The following is a 27,619-nucleotide window of genomic DNA, read 5'->3' on the forward strand; positions in this document are numbered from 1 at the left end:
GCGGCTCACTTTACACTCTGCAGCTGTGCTCAGGTGTTTGCTGGGCCAGTTCAGGTCAGAAATGTCTTAAAAGCTGAAACTCACACTCATGCATTAGAAAGCAGCAAAAAGTAGTTTCCATTATGTCCAGCGTAAGACTAACCCAAGATGGTCTGCAGAAGATTTCAGTTGCCAGTTGACTGTGGTTGGATTCAAACCTGGGACTGAATTAAGTGATACCTTACACCAGAGCTAAGCATTACATTTAAACATGAAGCCATGTTTAAAGGGTTAAAATATTTGGTTTCTGTCTGTGTGAGGGCCAGCAAATTTAAAGAAATGTAATGTAATGTAATTATTTTTTTAAACAAATTAAGATTTTTTTTTTTGTTCTGCAAGGATGCACTACACAGAAAGACTTTTGCTCTAAAAATTCTTTTTCAAAACAAATTTTTCAAAAAAAAAAAAAAAAAAATTCATACAGGTTGAGTAAATAATGACAAAACTTTCATTTCTGGGTGAACCATTCCTTAAAGAGACTTCTTAAAAAAAAAAAAAAAAAAAAAAAATATATATATATATATATATATATATGTGTGTGTGTGTGTGTGTGTGTGTAAAAATATCCTGACCCCAAACTTTTGAACGGTAAAGTATATCTTTAAACATTAATGTTATATTATTTCTGTTTTAATAAACATACTTGTCAAATAAATATCATTAGGGCCCGAGCACCGATGGTGTGAGGACCCTATTGTAATTGCTCGATCAATTCTTCTACTTCTCCGAAATGAGTCGCATTTTTGAGGGCCTAAACGTGCTCGAAAACTCATGAAACTTTGCACACGCATCAGAAGTGGTGAAAATTTACATTTGATATGGGTTTCAGAATTAAGTGTGGCAAAATGGCTCGACAGCGCCACCTACAAAATTTCAATTAAGCGCCATTTGCGCTACGTTTCACATACAGGTATGAAATTCGGTAGAAAGATGTAACAGTCCAATACCTACAAAAAAGTCCCTGGGAGCAAAAACCCAACAGGAAGTGAGATATTTTGAATTTTCTCTGCAAAATGTTTGCAGTTTTTGCCATTTCCAGACGTTGTAATTTAAAAAACTCCTCCTAGAGCTTTAATCAGATCAAGGTCATATTTGGTCAGTCTAATCTTAAGGCGTTACGAAGATCTTGACTTTTCACTGAAGGGCATGTCTGTGGCGGCCTGACAAAGTTCGATGTTTCGCCATGAAACAGGAAGATGTTGTAACTTGGGCATACAATGTCCGATCTGCCTCAAACTTCACATGATTCATTAGAGTCCTGACCTGAAGACATCTACAATGTCATCAATGTCTTGACTTCATGCTAACATGTCTGCCACTTTTGTTCTGACCAACTGAGAAAAAAAGCATTAGCCTACAATAAATCGCAATGCCAATGATGATTAAATATAACAATCGCTTGGCTCATATCACATCAAACCATGCAAATTATTATTTTTGTTATACTTTGTTCTCAAATTGTTAATGTAAACAACATCAGCATTGCGTGACTGTGTGTATTTAGTGTGTATTAGCATTACCTGTAGATTCCAATTTCTGTAGCCACTCTGCAGTCCGAAGTCTTTTGCTTTTGTCTGTGGGTGAATCTCCAGTTGTCACTGATGATTGTCATTTGGACCTTTCTGGATTACAATCCGCCATTAAAATGATAAGTTTAACTATTGCAGCTGCTGTGAGAAAAGGCTATAAATGGTCCGCTACCAGCAGCATCCTATATGCATAGTCTACTAGCTGGGACTCCTTCCTTTCTGTTTACAGATGTGACGTAATGGTGCAAATCATTAATCTAATGTTCCCAGAATGTTAGTTTTTGGTTTGTATAACGTTATTCTAACATTAATCTAATGTTCCCAAAAAGTTATTCCAACGTTAATCTAATGTTCTCAGAACGTTCGTTTTTGGCTCCCAGAACATTATTCTAACCTTAATCTAACTTTCCCAAAACATTAGTTTTTGGTTTGTATAATGTTATTCTAAAGTTAATCTAACGTTCTCATAACGTTATTCTAACATTAAACTAACGTTCTCAGAACGTTAGTTTTTGGTTTACATAACGTTATTCTAGCATTAATCTAACATTCCTATAATGTTATACTAACGTTAATCTAATGTTCTTATAATGTTATTGTGTTATTATCTTATAATGTGTATACTGAAAATTCTTATTGCCTATATCAGCCCAGTTATTTAACACATTTTAAACTCTTTCATGTCATTTTAGGGTTATTATTAAACATAAAAACCCCAAAACACTTAATATACTGAGATAAAAGACAAAAAAATAATAAAAATACAACCATCTGTTTTGTTGTGTTGGTTAGCACGTTTTATTGCAGTGAACCATCTCAGTCGGGATGTTCTAAAATGCTTAACGTGAAAAAGCTTAACATGGCTTAATCAGTGTTATTAACAAACCAAACTTAATAAACACCATACAAATAAAGCATACTATTTTCAGAAAAGCAGATGAGCCCAGAATATGAACGCAACACGTTTAATTAAGCATTTTCCTCCCATAAAGAAAATGCTTAACGTGGCTTAATGTACTAAGACAGTGACATTAAAAGACCAAACTTAGTAAACACTATACTAAACACTGTACTAATAAAGCATACTATACAGAAAAAAAATGTTTTTTGCATAATTTGATCTTTTAATATCACTTAGTAGGCTACATTAAGCGACGTTAAAAGCTTTTACTTTATAACGGTTTTCTATGGGAAGAAAACACAGCGTGTAATAAAATGAATTGCGTTCATATTCTGGGCTCATCTGCTTTGCTGTACATAGTATGTAGGTTTGTAAGGTCTAAACAGTCTGGTTTTAAATTATTGTTCAACCACTATCGATACCAATGCTACAGCCGCCCTAGCGCTCTCCTGATGGCCTGCCAAAATGGTGGAGTTTAGATTGTGTGACGTCAACCTCCGGAGCTCTATAGGGTATATGTCGAACGTCACTAGGCATGGGCCAGTTACCGGTTTCAAGGTATACCGCGGTTTGAAAACGTCACGGTTTCAAAACCACAAAATTTTTCCGCGATACCGATCCTGCCGTATGAGCTGTTTTTTATGTCGCGTCAAAGACGCAAAGTGCAGGAATCCTCCAGGCTGTGTGCAGTGTAGTGAGTAACATGACCCCTCCCCCTCCATTGGTGCGAGCAGTCAGTCAGAATGGCAGGAGGAGGTGAACCCCTGAAACTTTTCCCCCATTGAAAAAGATGAAGTGAGGTGGCTGGTAACTGTCTGATGATTGAAATCGCAAAATGGCCTTAACAATTACTTAATAAACTGTAAAATGTTACGTTTTCTAATACCTTTATTTCATGCACGAATTGCTTCTGACAGAGCCGCATGAATTCGCAGCGCCATTTGCAGGCCAGGGTTCAAAGCACCAAATCTGTGTAAAAATCAGTGCTAAAACGCTTATTCACCCGTTGCCCGGTAACTTTTTATGAATTTTGACAATGCATGGATGTGAGAATGTGATGTGTCTTAGTGCGATCATCAAATCGCAATGGTTGTGATGTAATTATAGAAATATATAGTCTGACGGGCTGCATGGAGTAAAACAGCTTTCAGCTTCGATTGCTGCTCTGCAAAGTGCTGTGTGTTTGAGTCGCTTATAATTTGCATTTAGGAATGTAACGTGCACCAAACATCTGTACTGAGAGTGTAGTTTATAAATCTGTTGTCAAAGAGAAACATCTTCCTGGCTGTCCCTCATAGATATATACACTAGATGTCGCCTTGGGGTTCTAAGCATGCGTCAAAACCGCCGCCATCTTGGAACAGGGGTCTTGTCATAGGAAGTAGCTAGGTAACGCTGCTATCTCCGCCTGTGCTTTGAATTCATGGACGATGCCAGACTTTTGTGCTGCGTATGGATGTTCAAACGAAAGAAATCTAAAAACCAGACAGCAAGGGATTACATTTCACAAGTGAGAATGTGTTTTATGATATTGAATGTTACGAAATTATATTTCTGGTTACGTTGGTTTGTTTCAGTCCTTGGTTAATGACCGCAGCTAATCCATGCTAGTTACCCATTAGTTTTTGACAATTAGGATAACCGCAGTAGGGGTAAAATCTTTGCGTGGCGGGGCAGCTGCCACTGAGACCTGTCACTCGACCTGTCACCGCTATATGCGCCTGCCCTGCGACCTGTCACCGCTGCCACTCGATCAGTCACAGATATGCGCGCCAGTCACTCGACCTGCCACGGCTATACCCGCCTGCCCCGCGACCTGCCACGGATAAACGCGCCTGTCATTCGACCTGCCACGGATAAACGCGCCTGTCCCGCGAACTGCCACCGCTGCCACTCGACCTGCCACGGCTATACCCACCTGCTCCGCCACTTGTATGCGGTCACGCCATCTATGCTTAAAATGTATTGCGCGTCTACATGAGGTTGCGTGGTAGGTGTTAAGTGTCGGTATAAATATTTTTTAAATTCATAAAAAATAAATAAAATGAAACTGTTTACTGCAAACTTCACCTGATTCTTGTTATACATGTTCCCAATTAAGTACCACTGTGGTGACTATCATGTTGTTTTACTGTTTTATTCTTTAATAATTATATGTCAAAGTCATAGACTACCTTGCTATACAGACATATTTTAAAAATTCATAAAAATATGAAATCAAATTGTTTTCTACAAACTCCACCTGATTCTTGTTCTAGATCTCCCCAAGTACCACTGTGGTGATTTTCATGTTATTTTTCTGTTTTATTCTTTAATAATTATATGTAAGTATCGATAGTTCATTCGAAGTTTACTCAAGTGGAAGAATGTGACTAATAAACTTAGGCCTACTAGCACTATGCATCATATTTTTAAAAAGTAGATTATCTTGATATATCAAAACCTTAAATTTTCTCTGGACTCAATGATAAATACATGTCTGACTGTTGGAATGAACCAAAAAAAAAAAAAAAATTAGAAAATCGCATTCATGACGATTTATGGTGATTTTATTTCCGTTAGACCTTTGCCTACATTGACGTTGATGCATTAAAGAGGAGGGGTTCCCCTGTTCCAAGATGGCGGCTCTATTGACGCATTCGTTCCAACGAACTGCCGTAGGCAAGGCGACATCTAGTGTATATATCTATGGCTCTCCCTGTGGTTTTCCGTCAAAATAAAAACTCAATGATTTAACGTTTGAAAGCAAGAAATAAAGACATCAATGAATGTTAGTATTGTAATCTTACTGTTGTTCTGTAATATAAAAATAACAAATGATTATGTCATATAATAATTATTAATAATTCTTTAATCTTTTTTAACTATTAATATCTTCTTTAGCTGATCACATGCTTGACTCACTTAAGTGACTGCATTTATTTTAGTTTATATAATTTTAATTTAATTAAGAAGAATTTAATTATTTATTTTAATTATTTAACCTAAAATACATGTTTACTACTTTTAGAAATGAATACATTGTTAAAAAAAAGTTTTTTACCTAGACATTTTAAAATAACACATTTTAGAGCTGTAATTGCAATACCGTGATACCGTGAAACCATGATATTTTTGCTTAAGGTTACTATACCAAAATCTCATAATGGCCCATGCCTAAACGTCACATGATCAAACCAGAAAACTGGTCTCATTGCATCCGCTTGTCAGAGAAAGTGTTAACAGCAGTATGAACTGATGGCATATCTATGGACTTTTGAGTTAATCAGCGAAACTACCTAGTTCACATTGTTATAGGTTTTTTATTCTATTAAATATCTAAATGTTAGTGTGAAGAAGAAAAATTAAAAAAGCTTTTAAATATCAATCTGCATATGCGGGGGACATCAGTTATGCTCATCTTTGCTCACTCCTTTTAAGTTATCTTGAATAAAACTTTTTCAATTTTTCATGAAGCACATACAAAAGACCTAAACCGGAAGCGATCTAATCTGTTTAACACTAACCGGAAGTTAGATTGCGCATAACCCCTATTGTAATTGCTCAGTCAATTATTCTTCTCTGAAATGAATCGCATTTTTGAGGGCCTAAACATGCTCGAAAACTCATGAAACTTTGCACATGCGTCATGCATGTCACCCACTATTCACTGTTTTCCTAAGGCCACCGGGTGGTGGTGGCCCCGGGCGCGAGGGCCCTTTCATCGTTGCTTGCAGCTTTAATTATAACTGTGATTACAGGTCTCTCAAACCTCCATAGACATAACTGACCCATTTGAACCCACTTACTTCAAGTGCTTCTCAAACTAACAAACGAACAACAGATTGTATGGTACTACAGTCTGAGAACCCTCGGAGTCCTGAATGAGCATCACTGCACTGACAAGAGCTTTATTCATCTCAGTGTTCAATTGCAAAAGGGACATTCTGTTTTTGTCTACAAGTCCATTAAACTACATTCAGTTGAAGGGTTTAGTGACCTTAAAAAAAATTAATTAAATTCAAGTTTATTTGAATAGCGCTTTTCTCAATACATATTACAAAGCAGCTTTACAGAAAATGCAAGTTTCAATGTTACAATGGAAAAGTATCCTGTTATCAGTTAGAGGTGACTGTCAAAGTAATGTCCATACGAATAATGTCCAGTTAAAGGTACAGTATGTGTTTGGCTTTAAGACCACTTCTCAATTTGTGCTTTAAATCTGATTAGTGCTGGCTTTGATTCTGGCTGAGCATTACTTTTGGCCTTTAGCCTGTGGGGGGTTGTAATGTTCAGCTGACCTGCAGTGGTTGTTTTTGAGAAGGTGAGTAAAGGTCATTCTGGAGGAGAGAGATGGAATCAGCCAAGGATGTCAGTTTATGAATTCTTAATGTGTGCTGTCAAGCTGTAACCTGAGCGAAACCCTAGACATCTGTGATGTGGAGTCTAATCATGGTGGAATTACATCTAAGACTAAATTTCACAATGTGGACCTTTCCATGATAATGAAGCTTGTTCACTGATATTATAGTAGTACTGTAATTAGGTATCATTTAGATTACTGCTCACTGCAAGTCACATAATACTATGACGAAAGCAGGGGCGTCAATTGGGTATGGTGGCTGCCATACCTGCCTGGTCAGGTCAGTGCAAAGTAATATTTTTATTGCAGGATTAACGGAGTTATATTAGTATGTGCAACATATAATTTGTAATTGTTTAATAAAAGTGAAAAGCAAGTAAATTAAAGCGATTTGGATGTTATATTTGTGTCACACGAGTTAAACAGCACTGTAAATGTGTATATTTACAACATGATTTTGCAGCATTTAGTATTGTAGCCAATTACGGGCATTTCATAGGCCAATCAGAGGCGTTTAAGTTACCAGTAGTGTGAATCCACTCTCATTTTAACAAACAAAATAGAGACATGATGTAAATAAAAGATTCATTGCACAGTTTAATCAGATTCATTGATTAAACAGGAGTTTTCGCACTCAATGAGTTTGCACTGAACTGACTGACGGCTTCAGTGATTATAAAGGAAGAGGTCTTTACTCACTGTCTGTGTAATTTCATTCACAATTTGAAGAAAAGTTTTTGTTATTCAAGAGACTTCATGTGACCTTTCCTACAAATATATGCTTCACACTTCAGTACAAAAAGACAAAAATAGATTTTTTAAAATGTTATAATATTCTCTAAAAATAAATTCAAAAGCAAAATGTGTGAAAAAACTACAGTATATTAAGGAGTGGAAATGACTAATGAGCCAATAAGTGCTCCTCTGCAGCCATCTACTGGTTATAGTGATAATTTCATGTATTTTTTCAATTTTAAAATAAAAGTGTTTGTATTTCACCAAGTGTTAGTTTTCCTACACCATGAATCTTTTAGTTTTACAAATGTGGACAATCTTTGAAGGATGAACAAAAAATTGGTCATAACATTAAAAACATTTAAATTGGATAATATTCAGACTTTTGAGCTTTAAAGTGATGGAAAAAGTTGTGTGAAGTACTTCAAAATCTTTGAAAAGTCCTTCGTTCTTATAGCAGTGGTCTAACTGTGTAATTTTCTGGGTTATGATCAAAGCTGTATGTGATTCATCCACCACACACACTTGTCGTCACATCAAGGAAGTAAGATTTGATTAAATCATCACAAAATCAGAGAGTCCCTTTGAATGATCTGTATCACCTGCAGTTTGATTTTGTACATTCACATTGAATGATTTTGGGTCAATTAAAAACAGTACCAATCATAACCCCAAAAATGCTGTAAATAACCATCACAGAGCTGTGTGTCCTGTAAAACGAGCAACAATTTAAAAAATAATTATAAAAATAAAATAATTAAAAAGGTATATATGCAAGAATGATGAAAATAACCATCCAGTTGATATTTAAATGGAAACCTGACAAATGTACCTTTAACACAGAACTAGCCTGCAGAGAGAAAAAGATTTCTCCACAGTCACACTGAACTTACAAGGTCTTTTGTCACACAGCCAGTGTTTCAGACCCACGGTGTATAAAGCAGATTAAAATCACATTAAGGTCTAACAGCTCTGCTAAATATGTAATAACATCCATTCTAGTTGAACTGAAGTCGAACTCACATAATTTGAGATATCCTAGCAAGAGTTCCTGTTGCAATCCCTCCATCTGCAGTTTAGTTCTCGCCCATTGTTTAGAGACCGTCTAAAGCACATTGCACATAATATGGCAGAAACATCTGAACATTGAAAGCTCCAATCTGACTGGCTGCCTTCTACACAATTTCTGGGTATCAGAGTGCATAATTCATGCTTACAAAGAACCATGTTCATAAACTACAATGAGCAGATAAGAGAAAGATCTAGCTGCTGGATTTGAATTTGCAGACTTTTTTGTGAACTTATCAGTTCTATTTGGGTGGTTCATAGTCAGAATAAACTGCAAAGTGGACCAGATAAGTCAGAATTTCTGAGGCCTGTAGTTCATCTCCAAGGACTCTGCTCTGGAAGCCAGTTCTGATTCAGTCTTGAGGGAAATGTGTTTGATGCCAAGTCTGTAAATAAAGTAAGTAAACTAAGCCAAGGTGAGGTTGCAGGGCTAAGCCCCAAGTACTTTTGTCCTCTCTCTCTTTCATCCATCTCCCCCTTTCAGACAGGGCTGCTTTGTATTTATAGAGGCCCGTCCCAGTTTTACACAGGTATTTATCTAGTTTTCAAAATTCTGGACTGAGGAAAAAAGAAAAAGAAAGGGGGAAATTGCCCTTGGACCTGGGGATCACACTTTTGTACAGCAAAGTCATGCCCACATTGGCATCTCCTTAGCTGCTAAATCCAATCACACATTTGTCTCCTCAGAGAAGAATCTCAAATCTCAAGCAAAAAGAAAAATGGATGTTTCCTCCAGAGGACCATAGTATACCATAATAAAGTTAAGTAATTCATAGCTCTAAGATGCACACAACTTATTTTCAAAAAAGATAAAATAAAATTTATTAGATATTAAGAAATGCCCAAATCAATCTATGTTAACAGAAAAGTTCCTTTTCATTTATTTTCATAGAAATAGTATTACTCCTTCAATATTTTCTACTAATATATTTTGCCTATCATAAAGCATTTTAAATTCATCCCAAGGATCAGATGTGGGTGCAGTTTCTTAGCTCATTAGGAGAGTTAAGTAACTGTGTGTACTATGAATACTAACACTGACCTCCCAACCAGGTCACAACTATAGTGAGACCAAGGTAGAGATTCAAATATATCCTTTGCCTACCTCTATATCTACATCATATCTATATCTAGAATCCTTCCTGCCTGGGCTTAACAGCTCAAGATTTCATGTGTGCTATTTTCACCATCTCTCACTCTCTGTAAAGAAACAACATCTTATCCTCACAGACTGACAGATTTACACACAAATCTGCTTTGGCTTTAAAAACAACAGCACACAGGAACAGCTCACCAGAAGGGATGTAATGAAAATGCCACTGAAGAACAGAAAAACCTGTGATTTTCCAATATCCCATGCTGGGTTTGCTGACTGAGTAAGGAAGCTCATTTGAAATGTTTTCTGAAATGTTTTTTTTTTAGCTGTAGGAAATTTTGGCCCTGTGAATAATGAAAGAAAAAAACGAGAGGGAAAACATCACATTCTTATTAGATTTAGTAAATTGTATTTCTTTTGTAGAACTGACAATGTAAAACAACGGATGAAACATTTTTAATTTAACAAAAAGATAGAGGTTGGTGGAAGCCTGTTCTTTCATAGCTGAAGAAAGACCTGTATAGTTCATAATGTGAATTCTGACTAGAATTCTGCAACAGTGGAGCAACTGTTGAAAACAGATTACAGTACATCACTACCAATCAGAATGATTTAATAATAGGAAAAGAAATGTGGAAAAGAAAAGGTCCTTATCAGGAGACGGCAAAATATTATCACATGTAAGTGTAGTGTGTGCGTGTTAGTAAAAGATAAAGTCTATCAATTCTGGGAATGTGATGCCGAATAGAGTTCTAGCAGTCAGAGTCCAATCAACACATTATTTTAAGGGTTTGCAGAGTATTATATGCCGTTATTATCAAGAGTTTAGGAAACGAATAATATCTGACAGTTTCAAGTATTTTTAGTAACTGATTTAAAAGCAGTTAAAGACTCATTGTAGGCCATTCGCATCTTTAAATCTGGCAAAATAATAACTAAATACACACTTTTTCATTTTAACGACAAGGGCTGAGGGTTGGGTAGTGTCATTTAATATGAACCAACTCTATCGGCCAACAGTTTAAACCTCTGCAAACTCCATTAAAGAATCATTAGAGCTGATTCACAGGGTCAATTATCGCCCTTCCAGACCACACTCTCCAGAGAGATCATAGCTTTCAAAGTAAGATATTACAAATTTCCCTAAATTAACATGGGTCATCTTTTGTCTGGCACGGTTACAATTTTAATTTCATCTGAAGCAAAATGTGATTATAAAAGAAAAATGACTCAATTTCATCGACTAAGAAATTTGCTAATTTAGCTAATGCTTTTATTCAAAGTGACGTGCCTTGATCCACAATGTTGGTTCAGGAGTGCTAATATACAGTCTAACAGCACTGGGACTTTCCACTGTTTGTATCAATCTACTTGTCAGTGTTCGCCTGATTTTACTGGTGGGGTGTTTCAGTGACTCTTTAGGTTGCATTGTTAAGCCAGTAGGTGGCGAAAAGTTACTATCTTATGAGTGATTCATTGAATCACTGACTCAATAGATTTGTAAAAAAAAAAAAAAAAAAAAAAAAAACATTGATTCAGTTAAGGAAGAAACAATTAAATGTATTAATAAGTAAGTTACTGAATCAGCTATTACATATTTGCTATTACAAAGCAAGCAAATGCCTCTATAAATGAGTCAATGAATTATTCAATCTACTAATTCTTTCATAATTACTGATTCATTCAGAAACAGCACTATTGTGTGATATTGTGTGATTGTACTGCTGTGGCTTCATTTGGAACCATTTTCATTGGAAGAACAAAAATAAAATTACAGGCAATATTTGTATAATAAATAAAACAAACAAACAAACTAGTTATTAACTCATTATTAAAATTTATTGAACTGTTGTATAAAAGCAATGTTGATCTGAATATCAAAACCATCTTTCTTTGCAAGATTTTTCTCTTTCTGTTCTGTGATGTTGGGTTGAGGGTTCCAGTATCGGTTACATGTTGCTGTCTTGACTAACAGTGACCCAGACTGATAACCAGACAGAGAAGAGACAACTTTTCCCTAGAGAGTCTCACTCTTTCCCTCTCTCCTGCACACACATTACCAGTCTGACACACAACGCCGCAATTAACAGTTTGGTCCTCTAAGGGAGATCCTATTCACTACAGTCTAAATTTCTCTCCTTTTCTTTCTTTCTTACTCACTCACTCTCTCTCTCTCTGTCTCTTCCTCAAGGGAGAGAGAGAAGCAAATTGAGTCAAGACACATAAAAGCTAATGGGCATTTGCAAACAAGTCTTAAAATCTGCACTAGATCTCAAGTCCCAAACCAATTAGAGAGAAGATTCTGATTGCTGGCATATGCCTTCTCTCCACAAACTCCTCCAGGCTGCTTACGGTCCTGTGAAGAGTTTTAAGAGCACAGCTAGTTTAAATAACACTGAATAAACTCCACTTGATTTCATGGATGATTTATTGATTAGACAATTAAATCTCGTAATCTCTGAGTGACTTTCACTCTGCTAATCTGGAAACGCAAAATAGAGAGAGAAAGAAGCTGAAACATTTAAATTTCTTGTTTGTGTTCTCTTCATAAAATATAAAGAGCTCTCTCAGTCAGCGCCCAGTAGACCAACAATACACAGCAGTTATGGCCCTACACCTCCGCTCTCTGGAGTCCTCCACTGCCTTCGGGAGAAGAAGTGGGGCTCTGTGGGTGTGTTTTGGCGACTAGACTCTGCTGGGACTTCACCAACTCCACACTCTGCATTCAGACTTTACACTGGATCGGGTTCATGACTGGTCTGCACTGATCTGAGTCATGAAAACAGACTCTGCAGAAGTCAGACTCTTCAGGTGCTGCAGCTGATGTGGTTGATTTCATGAACAAGATGCCCTTAAAGACCGGCATGTGGGTTTGTATGTAAATGTCTGTCTACTGGCAAAGCACAAGCAAATCTTGTCAGTTTTTCAATTTGCATTTCTTTTTGTTTTATTCAATCAGTGTTGCAAAATGTGAAATTTGATGTTGCATTTAATGTGAAACAAAAAATGCAAATCATAATGTGCACTGCTAGTTTAGAAATCCAGTGTGTGAGAGATTCTCTTTGGGATAAACCACAGTTGGCCAAGCAGAGACATCAACATCCCACAGGCAGCAGGAAAGAACCAGAGAGAGAGAGAGAGAGAGAAATTAAGTATATTATACAGCCTGAGATTTATAAGAGATTTATCCAGAGATTTATTTAAATAAGAGATTTATCCAGAGATTTATTTAAATAAGAGATTTATCCAGTGTCATGACCATTCAAAAGTGCCCATCCCCAACCCCAGATTTTTGGGCCAAGTTGATTTTGAATGCCACTTCCAAAAAAAAAACAAAAAAAAAACCAAAAAGAAAGTATTTGAATTTTGGTAATTGGTAATTAAGTTAAGTTATTATTTCTTACAGTTTATAAAAAAAAGAAGACAAACACTACCGTTTTTTTTTTTTTTTTTAGAAAAAATTTATACTTATTCAGCAAGGATGCATTCAATTGATCAAAAGTGACAGTAAAGACATTTATAATGTTACAAAAAACATATTTCAAATAAATGTTCTTTTATTCCTTGATATTGTTATTTACTTTCTACTCATTAAATAATCCTGCAAAATATGCATCACTGTTTCCACAAAATATTGTTTTTTACTGTAGTTGATCAAATAAATGCAGCCTTAATGAGCAAAAAAACTTCTTTCAAAAACATTAAAACATATTTTGAACAGTATGGGTATATTGTTTAAAAAAAAGAAAACATTGTCTAAAATGCTGCAGGAAAAACCACTACTCATTTCTAAATTTGATTCATCCAATCGAGTCACATCTTCCACAGATTACTTTGCTTAAAATGAAAATTTGTCATCATCTACCACCATCACTCAAAACTCTTATGACTCATTTGGAACGTGGAATACAAAGGCAGTTATTATCTAAATGTCAAAGGAACCAAATGGAAAACGGAATTCACAGAACATCTCTACTGATTCTACACTAGTTTCTAAACCAGTTCTAAACCAGAGTTCAACCAACCAGGGGTGCATTTCCCAAAAGCAGTGTTAGCCAATATGGTCACAAGTTCCATTGAACTCTATTTATTTGTAATGACAGAACTTGCAACCATAGTTGGCTTTGGGAAACACACCCCACTGTCAAGCGTTACTATGTTTGTTTTGTCAAGAACCTTCAGAAACAGATAAAACAGTGAATTAGAAAAGAAAACCACCACGTACCTCTGCAGAGAAGTAGAAACCAGACAGCAGATCTAAAAAGGCACATCTTTTAATAATTATATCTAGTTTTGTGTTGTGCAGTCACTCTGGTGTTAACAGGAAATGGCAGCTATTTAATGTGATTAGCAATGGAGCTTAAGGAGCTGAGAGTATGTTGCCTCCAGTGCTCTGAAATAACATCTCTTGTAAACAGGGTTGTCAGATTTTGACAAGCTAATTTTCTCATTTACAGGTAAAACGAGGCAACACTCTCATGGTGTTATCAGCCAAATGACTGATGAGACCATGAACTGGTGAGCAGTGAGACTCATCCACCTCCAGATTAAATAAAAACAACGCAATCTTGCATGCAAGTAGGGTTTTTAATAGTCGATCATTACAGAGAGCCATCAGAGTTTGAAATTCACCTTTCAGCGCTGATGATAAAGTGCCTTCTTTTGGCTATGGCTGAATTACTTCCCCGTAATCATTCCAAATTCGTCCTTCATGTGAAACAAAAGGCTGTAAGTGACGTGTGAAATTAATGCATCATGTTTTTAAAATCCATCACGTCGGCCATCAAGTTCTCTTCCTTACAGCATTTATCTAGAAAAGTAAACAACTCACCAAATACTTACTCTGCAAATACAACCTCACAACAACACACACCAGATGTTTGCCATAAAAAGAGTAAAAATGTTAAGTTTTTTCATTCAAGAGATTCATGGGAACCAAACAGAAAAGAACAAAAGCTCAAGCTCTTTCAGGGGCAACACACTTCACTGAAGTGATAACAGTTAAACAAATACTCAACAGCCTCTTTTTCATCCTATTCTTCCTTATCAGCAATCCACATCCTGCTTGATGTGCAGCTCTTTTGTTATGCCAACATGATTTTGGGTTTTATTCTCTGCAGAACAGCAGTGAAGTGCTGTAAATATTTGATGTGGACTCACTGTGCCAACAGCTGAGAGGGGAGAGGAGAGGAGATAAAGTATCTGATTGTCCTGAGGCAGAATCGGTCTGTTTGGATGTCAATGTGTCAATATGGTTAACTGACCTGCAGCGCAAAGCAAAATAACCAGCCCTCGTAAGCATAGCAGGGTTTCTGGGATCTGTACATGACACATCTGCATTTTTATTAAATATTAACATTTACACAGAATCTGAGTAGACTGCAGTGCTGTATAGCTTAAGGTATTGTTTTATAGCTACAATCATTAATATCGGTAAGGTCAAGATATGACAATGCATCTGACAACACAATAATGAAGACAAAAGCACAGTTTAGTCCCTGTCAAATGTCAGAATTTGAGGTGGAACAAAACAGTTTTCCTTTAGGGTGAACAATGTAAAATATACTCTCGACAGAGCACAAATTAAAGCTTTTTACTCTCAGCACAACAAATAGACAAAAATATTTTATGTAACTTCTATCTGACAATGATTAAAACACATGCACCATTTTTCAATGTTTTCGTTTTTCCAGGTTAACTGGGACAGATTATCAGCAAAAGTGGGACAGTGATTTCATATTGATATAGCAAATTTGCTGCAATTTAAATGCAATATTTAAAGCAGTTTAATTCTATGAAAACTGAAACAAATTTTGTCAAATTAGGTCAATGCACTCAAAAAAGTTAACTCGTAGACGATCATATGTGATTTTCCATGTATCTGGTCAGATCAGTTAGATGTAAAAACTAGGGATGCACAATATATCGGCCACCATATCGGTATCAGCCGATATATGTTCATTTTTAATGGTATTGTTATCGGCCCAATAAGAAAATTTAGCTGATATATGAAAGCCTGGCAAATAATCGATTATTTCCTTCAGCTGAGACTTTAGATGCGCACAGTTCACCATGATGGTAAGGAAAATACAGTTAAGTGCAACATGTGCAGCACAAGTCTGTCATATAGGCTAAATAAAATTATAATGGGAACATTATAATCGTGTGCTTAGGACATGGCTTTTAATGGTGAAACTTTGAAACTTTTGTCTTTGTAATCAGGCTCTCAAATATTACATAAAAATTTGAATTTAGATTTATTGGCCAATATATCGGTTATCGGCTTTCAAATATAAAAAAAAATACCGGTATTTGCCAAAATTTTCATAAAGGTGCATCCCTAGTAAAAACTTGACAATGTACATATTTAAAAGTCAATCAACCATGAAAGTTATTTTACCAGATGCCCATTTTGCTAGCTAAACCAGTTAACGATGCTTTTTTTCAATATTGGTACATTTATTAGCTAAAATACCCATTAAAAAACATACAAAAAAGCAAATTATTTGCATTCCTACCAAATCCTACTAAACGTTTACAGATAAGTTAATGTGCATGCATATCTAATACATGTTAAATGAACTGAAATGAATTTTTAAAATCAAGTTAAAATGTTATTAATCTCTCTTAACCAGCACAATTTAAATGAACTAAGCATGGCACATTCAATAAGAAATAATTTCATCTCTTCTCGTGTGGAGGATGTGTGTGTGTGGGTGTGTTGGTACTGGCTTGCAGTCATGGTCAAAAAAAGCTTTTTAAACACAATCATAATCCAGTCTCACAGTGAGAAACAGTCTTTAAATACGAAAGAACATGTTCATAAACTTGAGCCAACTGACACTTACACACCGCCTACATACAATATATAGGCTACTACATACATTAAAAAAAAAAAAAAAAAACAGCAAATACTTTTTCAATTCTTCTCGATGTGAATGCAATTTAGAAACAGAACGCACTTAAATGAACAACAATTAACATTTATGCAAACAGACAAAACTGCTTAAGTGCAAAGATTAGAGATCGACGTAATCCCTCAGCAAGGAAATCTCTGCTAAATAGACATCGCGCGACTGTTCGAGCAACCTGTATGAGTGTCTCAAAATAACACTAAAAGACTGAACACGGACTTTAAAAGAGGCTCGATTTCTATGATATCTCCGAGTTCATCACAGACGGCGGCACTCTCCCAAATGGAGAAGTGAAACCACCGGATTTCCTCAATGAAGCGAACGGCACCTGCTGAGAGCGCCGGTTCTCTCGCACTATAGTGGAAGAAACCATCAAATAACGATGTGAGTTGATCAGGGAGTCGCCAGTGCGGGAGCTGTTCTTTCAGCACCACAATCACTTCACTCCACACTACAACACACAAACTTTAACACTAGCGTCCCAATACAAAAAACACATAATGCCACAAGCAGCGGGAAAACATTCGAATTTAACCACCGCACGCACAGAAGCGCGCGGGGGTTTGAAAAGAGAAGAGAGTTTGAGAGAGCGGGAGAGCGTTATTGGCCTACTTACCATCTATCGCCATGATGTTCTGGTCTGGACTGAACCATGGCGCGCGCTTAAGACAGGGTGGGCTCGACCGCTCCAGTGCGCAGGGGGAGGAGAGGGGGACGCGCATCAGATGGTACATTCTGGAATGATAAAAAGTCTATGCTGGGTTCCTGCTGTGCCCCTTAGCAGGATGCTGATTAACTGTTTTCAAATAATAATACTTGAGGGTGGGATGAATTAGAAGACAGCAGTCGAAAACCAAAATTATGCGTTATAGCTACCGTAAATGAACAAGTCAATGAAGTAAATATGATTTAGATCAAGCGAATTTGTATGTCAGTGATTGCCTTATGCAAAGGAGTAAATGGTGGAATATTATACAAGGCACAGCAAGAGATGTATTACGTTTATTACGTTATATTCTTTACGTTTTCTACTGGCTAACTGTGAGTCTAAGAGCCAATGTCAAAAATGTCTTATGATAACATTATTATCACTACGGCTTTCTGGAATAGCCTACTTGATTCTGATTTGTTAATCACAGTATTTAGCGAAACATTGTAATATTTATGAATAAAAACCATTGGCTGTGGAAAGAATGTATAACAACTCATATCATTCAAACACACTATTACTCACTATACTTTACTCACTAAACCACTTTTTGTCTGTCCATCCATCCATCCATCCATCCATTCAGCTTTGTATTAATAGGAATAATATAGTCAGTATATCATATTTTTGGGCAGGACATATACTCTGTATTATATTAACTCTTTCTGCTTTGATGCTTTGAGCACAGAGCAAATATAAATCGCAACAAATATTAGCAATGATGGTTCATATTCAATATTTCTAGCACCTCTCCTGGGCTTTTAAAAAATTCATAGCCAAACAGCAGGTATCTCGCCTAACGACAGTGACCTTTAGATAGCATCTGCATTCAAAAGCAATTAAATACACAGCTTTTTTATATCCTCTAAAGCGACTCTATATTGTTCCACATAGTTTTGCAAATGATTTAGAGATATTTTGAAGTTAAATTCATATTTTGCTTTTTCTTTTCTTTTAGCACCTAATATGATTATATAAACATCTCCAATTTGTGAGACATTGTTCAACACTGATAACTGCATTATTTGTTGTAAACTGGGATTTCTCTGTCTTCGCCTTTTCCTCTGTTCTGATAGAAGTGCTTGTGTATTTCCTGTCAACTGGGATGTCATTAGATTTCTTTAAGTACCGGAAGCCATTCAGAGCACTTACATGAGAAACGATGAAATGGAGAGCGAGAGAAACACATTTGGGAAATCAGCTTTGTTCTTTCAGAGTGTCCAAGGAAAAACATAACACTATGTCTGAAATACCAACAAGTACTTCATCAGATGTGAACCTAACAGTATTGGCACTGTTATCATAATCCCATCCGGCTACCTTAAAAGTCGCCATGGTTACCCACTGTTGCCATGTGCCCATTGTTCTGGTTAAAAACACAAGCACGTGCCATCATGCTAGAAATAACAGTCCCCCATCAGTCTCTCTCTCCATCTATGCCATCATCTCCCATTCTCTTTTGTATGTGCTCATTGGACCCCTCAGTCTTTCCTTTACATTTTACATTTAATACCAGCCTAAAAATAGAAACAAAAACATTTTCAGTCTTAACTGGAGCCGGGGACTGAGGTTTAATGATGTGTATGAGGTCATCTACTCTAATTCCCAAAGCTATAACATCACAGAAATGTCACTGACAATTAAGAGAAACAGAAATAACTAAATAATTCTGATCCCTTTTTCTCTCTGGGTGTAAATTGGAATAATGGGGTTTGACTGCTCACATCTCTTTCTATTTATTCTCAATTTGACTGTTAATAATTGACAGAGCAAATGCAAGGACACACACCCCTCCACCAGCTAGCTGCAAAAACAGACAATGATCCCAACACACAAAATCAATGGAAACAAGTGCTTTATTATGAAAGATTTTCTTGCCATTATTTTGAGTATCTTAAAACAAATTCTTGAACAAACACATGAAAGTAGGATCAGGGCAAATATGATATAATTTTAAACCCTAAAATGCATAGTTAAAATAATCACAAATTTATTAAATTTGAATTTGCTATATTTCATCTGGTATTGATCATGTTTTAGTTTCCCATTTTATATATTATATTATATTTGTAGAGCTGTCAAGCGATTACATTTAAAAAAAAAAATCTAATTAATTACATGATGTGCCAATTAATTAATCTCACATCAAATTTGTCTGAGAAATTACACCCAAAAGAATACTTAAAGTCATTATTGTGTTAAATGAGAAAAGCATCATATAGACATTAAAAAAGTAGTTTTAGAAATAAATATTTTATTTGATTCAACATATAATTTATTACACATAAAATTTTAGGCTACAATGGCCATGATTCTTTTCAGAAGCTGCATCTGAATTGGTATTTAGATATATTTACAGACCAAAACTGTTTGGTTACCAACATTCTTCAAAATATCTGCTTTTATGTTCCGCAAAAGAAAGTCATATTGGTTTGAAACGACATAAGGGTGAGTAAATGTAAATAAACAGAATTTTTATTTTTGGGTATCTCCAAAATATGATTTTTTTTTTAACTAAATGATACTCTAAATAAGAAAATAAACTGCCAGTATGTGGCAGTAAATGTCTAAATGAGTAAGTCATTGAGTCATTAATTTATTCGATTTGTTCAAATGGCTGATTCATCCAGGAATTAAGTAAATAGGTGTGTTCGGCTTGAAGTGGCACTGTGCAGACCATCATATGGTCTGCTCTTTAATCACTCTCGCGGTACTGTGATGTCATACACCGATGTCATACAGCGCCTCTTGAAGTCGAACACTCCAAATGGCTCTTTATGAATGGGCCATTGAATCATTGGTTCACCCGATTGATTCGCTCAAAACGCAGATTCATTCAGAAACTACTGTGTGTTGCTCGGAGACGCACAACAGTTCTGCTCTGGCTTTATAGGTAATATTTTCATTGGAAAAATAGAGCAAAAACAATATTTTGTGTAAAATATATCACAATATTAACTTCTTATTTATTGAACTGTTGTACAAAATCAATATCACATTTGCACTCATGTTATTAGAGATAAAAACAGTACTTGTGTGATATTTTGCTCGTTACTCACGTGATATTGCTTAGCTATATCATATAGGCAAAAACTCATCATGAGACAAAAACTCATCCGGGGCATTTTTGCCCTGATATCTTGAACTTTAGGGGCATTCTAACAGCATTCTTTAGGCTACATCACACAGTGAGTTGTTGCCCTGCATCATGTTTGTCACCAATCAACTACATGAAATGTAAAATGAATTACGTAGGTCTGGGGTGGGGCATGTACGTTAAATTATTTTAACACATTATTTTTCCACAATTAACTAATTAAATAAATGTGTTAAATCAACAGCCCTAATTATTTGATACTAATATCTCTAGGTGGGGTCCTAATATCAAAGAAAAAGGATGTGGTGAAGAGCGGTCAGCTTAGACCAGTCTCTCTGTTGAATGTGGAAGGTAAAATCTTCTTTGGAGTCATTGCAAGGAGGGTGTCTGAATACATTCAGAGGAATGGATACATTGATATATCTGTACAAAAAAGGTGGGGATATCAGCGTTCTCAGGATGCCTATAGCATACAAGCATGATCTGCCACCAGATCCAATTGGCGAAAGCAGGATAGAAAGATCTCCATGTAGACTTCTTGGACCTTGCCAATGGGGTGGTAAGCAGCAACACACCAACCCTGACAGCTGGGAGCAAGTGAGGACCAGCATGAGCAATAGAGGGGGCAATGGTGGTGCTGAAACATCCAGACATTGTGGGACTGGAATAAGGACAAGTCTCAAGGTGAAGGAAGATAGTGGAGGAGGAAGTACCTTGTCATGATTATGCTAAATGGTGGACCAAGGCAGTCTCAAGCAGAGGAAATGAACGAAGTGGGATGGTGTGGAGAAGAGGAAGGTTACCTGGAAGGATTTGGGGGTGATAGAAGCAGGTCAGTTGAGCTTCCTTCCAACACCAGCCACTCTTCATCAATACTTCCTCAAACATATACTTACATATTTGTAAGGTGAGTCTCACACAGGGACGGTACACTTGGTGGCACAACTAAGTTCCTAAGAGCCTCACCTCCATCCTGGAAAGTAAACAAATTACTGCAAATTCCCTTTCACCTCAAGTAATAAACCCTGTATAGGCAACCAGGAGTGTCTCCCCACCACTAGAGTGAGGCCAGCTCTACTTAGCCTGTGACTGGAAGATGCTGATTAACATCAGCAAACAGCTGGTATTTCCTTTAGAGGATTCATTTAGAATCCTCTAGATGTTGAACTTACTCTACCCTGGGAGGATGGAGTGGAGGAGGCCTTTGAATGCAAACATCTGCATTATGCAGAGCTAGCTGCTAAGGCTCTGCGTGACGGCCGGAGAACCGAAGTGTATCCTGTGGAGGATATAGAGGCTTTGTGACGGCATCGACGATCAGACTCCTCAGAGACCTGGGGATTAGTGGCCGGAGCTTACGCCTTGCACCAAAGCCTTGTCAGAGGTAGCAGAAAGAAGTAGCTAGTGGCTATGGATGAAAAAGCAAGATCCTAGCTGGGTCCCAATGTAACTTAGTAGCATGGAAGGAAATGGAGGTGGGTGATTCTGGGACACCAGAATTTGCCGTCAAGCCCTCTGGAGTCATTGTGGGCTCACAAATGAAACGTCAAAGGATGAGGGTGGCCACCTGAGAACTCCTCTATCATCCTTCCCCCACTAACTGGTCTCCACAGAGTTGCTTCAACAACCAGCAGTGGTTATTGGGTATGTGCCAGCACAAAGGGTAGTATTTTATAAAGAATGTGCATCTAATTGTATACACAAATACATTTTTTAAAAGGAAAATTTAACAATGTGTTTTATAGTTAATGAAAACAGGCAGGATCTGTTCAGGGCTAAAACTTTAGAAAACTTTTAATGCATCTGTCTTCTTTGTCCAATAAAGAAATGTCAAGCTTGATGCAGATTGCCATCAAGATCTATTTTAGTCTAAAACTAGCAGTAGAGTTGCAGTCGGTGTGAGAGGTTATCAGACTGGGGTGGTTTGGATGTCTTGGCAGAATTTTCTTTATCAATAATTGACCTCCTCTTCCTCCCTTGCCATCTCTTTAGGTTTGTTTTGTGTGTGGTTATTTTTGGGTTCTGAATTGAAAGCCTCTTCCAAATGGTTGTGCTCATCAGTCTCATCTGTGTTGTCATAGAAACACTCAGACACCCATTAACCCTTTCAGTTTCAGGAAGAGATGAAGAGGAAGATTGATCTGACTTCAGACAAATCAATACAGCTCTCTGGTCTTTTCTCTGGGAGAGATGAAGAAAACAGCTAACAGCATCTTTTCTTAAAATAAGCTTCCATGTATATTAACAACCTTCTATATATGTAGAACTGTAAGAAAAATCTGATCTTTTCTTTTTTGGGAACAGAACCCTGGGCTTGTAAACCAGGAAGGGATGTCCCTCCTAACCATGTCTGTTTCTGTCAGAGAGACGAGTTATTTGAGTTCTGTCAGAACTGTCTGTTTTAGAGACATACTTTCCCCAGCCAGTCAGCTTCACTTTGGAGGACTTTCTACTGGAGAGTGACTATTAATTTACCCAGGAGCTGTAAAAATCACCTGATCTTACATGTCAAGTAATTAAGACAGCAAGAAATAGTAGGCTACATTATTTATGCTGATTAGCTTAATTGGAACTTTGTTACATACTAATTATAAAATCAGAGGAGCACGAGTGCTGTTCTAAAGTTCATTCAGACCAAAATTATTTTATAGAACAGTTCCATAAACAACAAGTTAACATTTTAGACACTGCCAGTTACTTGTCTATCTATCTGCTAATGAAAATTGTCCAAAACCAGGTTAAGGCAGAATTATCTGTCGTGCATTTCAAAGAAAAACTATACAGCAGCGTTTCTGAATGAATGCATTTTTTAATTAATCAGTTGAGTGATTCAGTAACTTATTAAGACAATTTAACTCATTAAGACATTTGTTTCAGATTAACTCAGGCTGAATTCTGTGTTTCTGAAGGAATCAGATGATTGAACGATTATCGGTTCATCCATAAAATCACTTGTCACGAACAGTTATTTTAGTTCCCTTTCGATTTCTGACACTTTGACATTGAAATCAAAATTTTGGGGGAAACATCCAACTTTCACCAAAAGTGTCCAACGCAATGTCTCGTTCCCTCATCTCAGTGAACCGAGGTTACGTTTAGTAACCAGATACATTCCCTTTTGATTTCAGTCACTTCGACATCGCGTCAGTATCTGACGCTTTTGGTGAAAGTTGATTTGAAATCACCAAAACAAACACACCGCTATCCAAAAGGATCACACCCCTATCTTGATGTCTCCACGTACACGCTTTACAACAAAGGCAATGACTACGGCGGAATCTGCTGTGCCTGCCGCCCGAGGGTATGATGTCATCAATAAATGAAAGCAATTTGTGTTTCTAATTCAGGTCGAACGTCTAATTGTTATTTAGCTCATCTACTCCTTCGAATGCAAAGTCATCCCTTCCATCCCAAAAAACAAACCCTGTTTTAATGAACAGCTCCCTATAACACGATAGTCCAAGTAACTAATATATTACAAATGTGACAAAATTAAGGGGTTATAGCGATCACTAAAAGGGCTGCAACATCAATTTTGATTTCATGGTGGCTTTATATATTTCTATTTAGACTTATTTTTATTTCAGTTTTTAGTTTATGTAATTTTAGTACCTCAACTTTTTTGTTTGTTTTTCATCTCATATTTTATTATATTTCAGCTTTATTTAAATTATTTTAGTTAACAATAACGACACTGGTCTGAAACGCATATACACAGACAAGCTGAGTGAAACAAACAGTGAAAAATTGAGTGCTGTTGAACTGTTATATCAGTGCTCTTGGAACACCACTAGGCCAATCAGATTTGAGGACCAGACCTAACTGTTGTATAATGCAAAATGCAACATGATTAAACACTCCAGTCCAAGTACAGGTGAAAAGAAATGGTGCTCCTGATACCTGCTACCACCTGATGGGCAGAGCTCCAAACAGAGGTCAGAGCTTTCACTCTTTCACAACACACACACACACACACACACACACACACACACACACACACACACACGAGTCATGATGGGAGCACAGAGGAGTTTCCAAGGCAACAGACTACCCACACTACAATAAACACAAGAAAGGCTGGGCACACAGGAGAAAGATGGAGTGTTTCAGACAGATGGAGAACTAGCGTATGCGTGATTGAGAAGAAGGTCACCTTCACTGGTCATGTCTGTTTTCACAGGTCATCTATTCCTTCTCGCACAATCGGCCTGATTAAAATTATAGATGCAAAAATACACTGCCCGGCCAAAAAAAAAAGTCTCTGTTTGGATTTTAATGGGCAAATACTTAAGAGTCTATGGATGGATCATTATTACAGTGATTATTATGTTTCAAGCATGTTTTGTGTTTGGCAACGGTTCTTTTAACCCTAAAAGATGGAATAATCACTGTAATAATGATCCATTCATAGATTCTTAAGTATTTGTCTATTAAAATCCAAACAGCGACTTTTTTTTGGACTGTATTTAGAGTTATTATCGTTAAGATTCAGAATATGAGAGGAATAAAACTGAAAACTACTTTTCTGATGCGATTACATGGAGAATTCTTGTATGAAATATTCCTTGAAAAAAAAAAAACAATCCCAAAAACTCTAAATACAGAACAAATGGGGCTTAAAAGCAGAAGTGGGCACATACATGCCAGAGATATGCACACTTCTTCCATGTTTGCAGCAATACACTGCCTTAGCTAAAGCACCTAAAACACCAGCTTTTCTGTTTAATATTTCATAACATACTGCTCAATGAAAGAGCTACACAGAGTAATTTCTTGCATCTATCCAACAATACATTTGAGAGTTTACTCAGATACAGTTCCTCAGATTTTGTAGTTGTAAAATGATAGAGGATATTAATATGCAAGCTCAGCAGAAATAATGTTTTCACTGTGAGAGAGGTCAGAGGTCTGCATATGAATCCCAGTGGAGTTTTGAGAGGATTCAGAAAGCATCACAGCAGGATTGTGTGTTCAGGGGAAAAACTAGGAGGAGATTTGTAGGTTGGATCAATGGTTTTGTTTGATACAGTCAGATGCTGGCCTTAACCAAACAACTCACACACTCATTCTTTTATTATTTATGACATGTGAGCGTATACGTGTGGCAGCTACAGAGAGAAAGAGTGCACATCTGTGAGAGAGAGAGAGAGATGGAGCGAGAGAGAGAAAGAGTGTGTGTTTGTGTGCCAAACAGCTGCTCCATTTTTCAAATGAAGAGACAGAGAAATGGAATAAAGAAAGCAGAAACACAAAAGTGCATCTGATCACTGGGGAGTTAAAACATTTGACAACCAAACTGTCAAATTGGGAGGTAATTAGATGAATCACAGTCTTTTCCAGCATGATCATTAGAGGTGAACTCATGCTCATATCATTTTACAAGCCACAATAAAAAGCAGAGATTATGATTTTTTTTTTTATTATTATTTATGTATATTGTGTGTTTGCTACACCCAACCTTAAAGCTTAATTGTTGGATACAGACTGCAAGACTGGACTAATTTTTTCTGCTGACCAGTAGTTTTTTATTTTAGTGGCCCAACAAATAAAATAAGAAGCATATATGGGTGATTCTCATGAAAACTTGGTTTTAAAAATTTCAAACATGAAAATTAAAAAATGCTTTAACTCTTTTTTTTTTTTTTTTTTCAGACATTAGAAACAAAGTCTGGAGTATTTGTGAACATTAATTTAAAAACATTTACTTACAATTTAAGATCTTTTTGAACACAATTTCCAAAACAAGTCCTAAAAAATCTCATTACCGCAACAGTCTGAAAACATCAACACTGTTAGAAAAGCAAATACATCTTCACATTTTTAAAAATGAATTATTAACAGTCATGGAGAGTTACTTGAAATTCTGAAATGTTATTTTTAAATGAAAAGTTTTTTTTTTTAAATTTTGATTGATTTCTCTCATTACCGCAACACCTTCCACAATTTACAACCTATTTTTTTTTTTTTTTTTTTTTTATATTTCAATGAAACCTGACATATTTTCAAATTGATGTGGCAAACCTGAAAGAACATATTGTATATATTCTGCACATGCATTTAAAAGCAAACTACTATTTTTCCATCTATTAAATAAACATTAAATAAACACTTGTTGCGGTAATGATATAGGTTACTGAAGTGAGGTTGCTGATTGAGGTTGTAATGATAATACGTATACTAAGAATGAGGTATAGTTTAAAAATATAAACTTTAATGTAGAAAATAAATTAGATAATATTGGCACAATCATGGATTTAAGTTCAATCAGTTTGATTTTGCAGTGCTTCAAAAATATAGGCTTACATAGGCTAAAAATGTGCATTTAACAATACAACATACACCACCCATTTACCAGATTAGTTTTAAAAAACACTCAAAATTTAGGAGAATAGTAGAGGCCACACCACAACGATAGTGGCAAAGAAAAACAATATTGCTGGAATCACTTTCAAAACAATTTTCTTCCAGCTGATGAACAACAAACATTGATAACCAATCAGATTTGTTCAAATTTAAAGAGCTCAAACATTCCGCATTGGTATGGGGATGTCATTACAAACACTTTGCAGCATGTTATTCAGTCCTCATCAATCATCTCAGCAGCATGAAAAACAAGGCTTTTATTAAAATTCGGAATGGATTTTATACGTATTAGTCTATAATCCACAAAAAAGAGCATTCCTTTTATAATCACTAAAAAGCGATCTCATGAAGTTCTGTTATAACCAATGAAGCTCTCTACACTTGAAAATAAATCTCTTATTTATCGTACATCATGTCTGGCAAAATTCTGTATATTGTAATCATGATCACAACTTGTAATAATTAAGTAGCTCATTGTTTCTGCCTAAAATTAGTATGTTAGCTAACATGATTTCTATTATCTTAATCTTAATCTCATTTCTGAAATGGACATTACTTTCAGTCACCTCTGATAACAGATCACTTTAAATTGTAATGTAGACACATGCATTTTCTGTAAAGCTGCTTTGAAACAATATGCATTGCGACAAGCGCTATACAAATAAATGTGAATTAAGTTGAAATACACATCGTGAGCACACACAACTCAATTCTGAACAAAAACTTGCTTTTCAAGGGGTGAGTGGATTTTAACTTAAACACCTCTGATTGGCCATTGCGTTCAAGAAAGCAATAGATATGTCTGTGATTGGCTACTGAGCTCAAT

General features: G+C 36.3%; 1 protein-coding gene across 2 annotated transcripts in view; it reads right to left on the minus strand.

Annotated features, from left to right (window-relative positions):
- Nucleotides 1-17,408, minus strand: part of syt14a (synaptotagmin XIVa) — a 56,690-nt gene extending 39,282 nt beyond the window's left edge. Inside the window, exon 1 of one of the 2 annotated variants that reach the window (XM_051916908.1) lies at nucleotides 17,241-17,408. In XM_051916908.1, coding sequence (XP_051772868.1) covers nucleotides 17,241-17,358 — 118 coding nt within the window. In that variant the 5' untranslated portion in view covers nucleotides 17,359-17,408. The remainder of the gene's footprint in view (nucleotides 1-17,240) is intronic. The other variant, XM_051916906.1, reaches the window with a different exon arrangement.
- Nucleotides 17,409-27,619: the final 10,211 nt, after the last annotated feature.

Source organism: Ctenopharyngodon idella, chromosome 13 (assembly GCF_019924925.1).
Source record: "Ctenopharyngodon idella isolate HZGC_01 chromosome 13, HZGC01, whole genome shotgun sequence".
Taxonomy (NCBI): domain Eukaryota; kingdom Metazoa; phylum Chordata; class Actinopteri; order Cypriniformes; family Xenocyprididae; genus Ctenopharyngodon; species Ctenopharyngodon idella.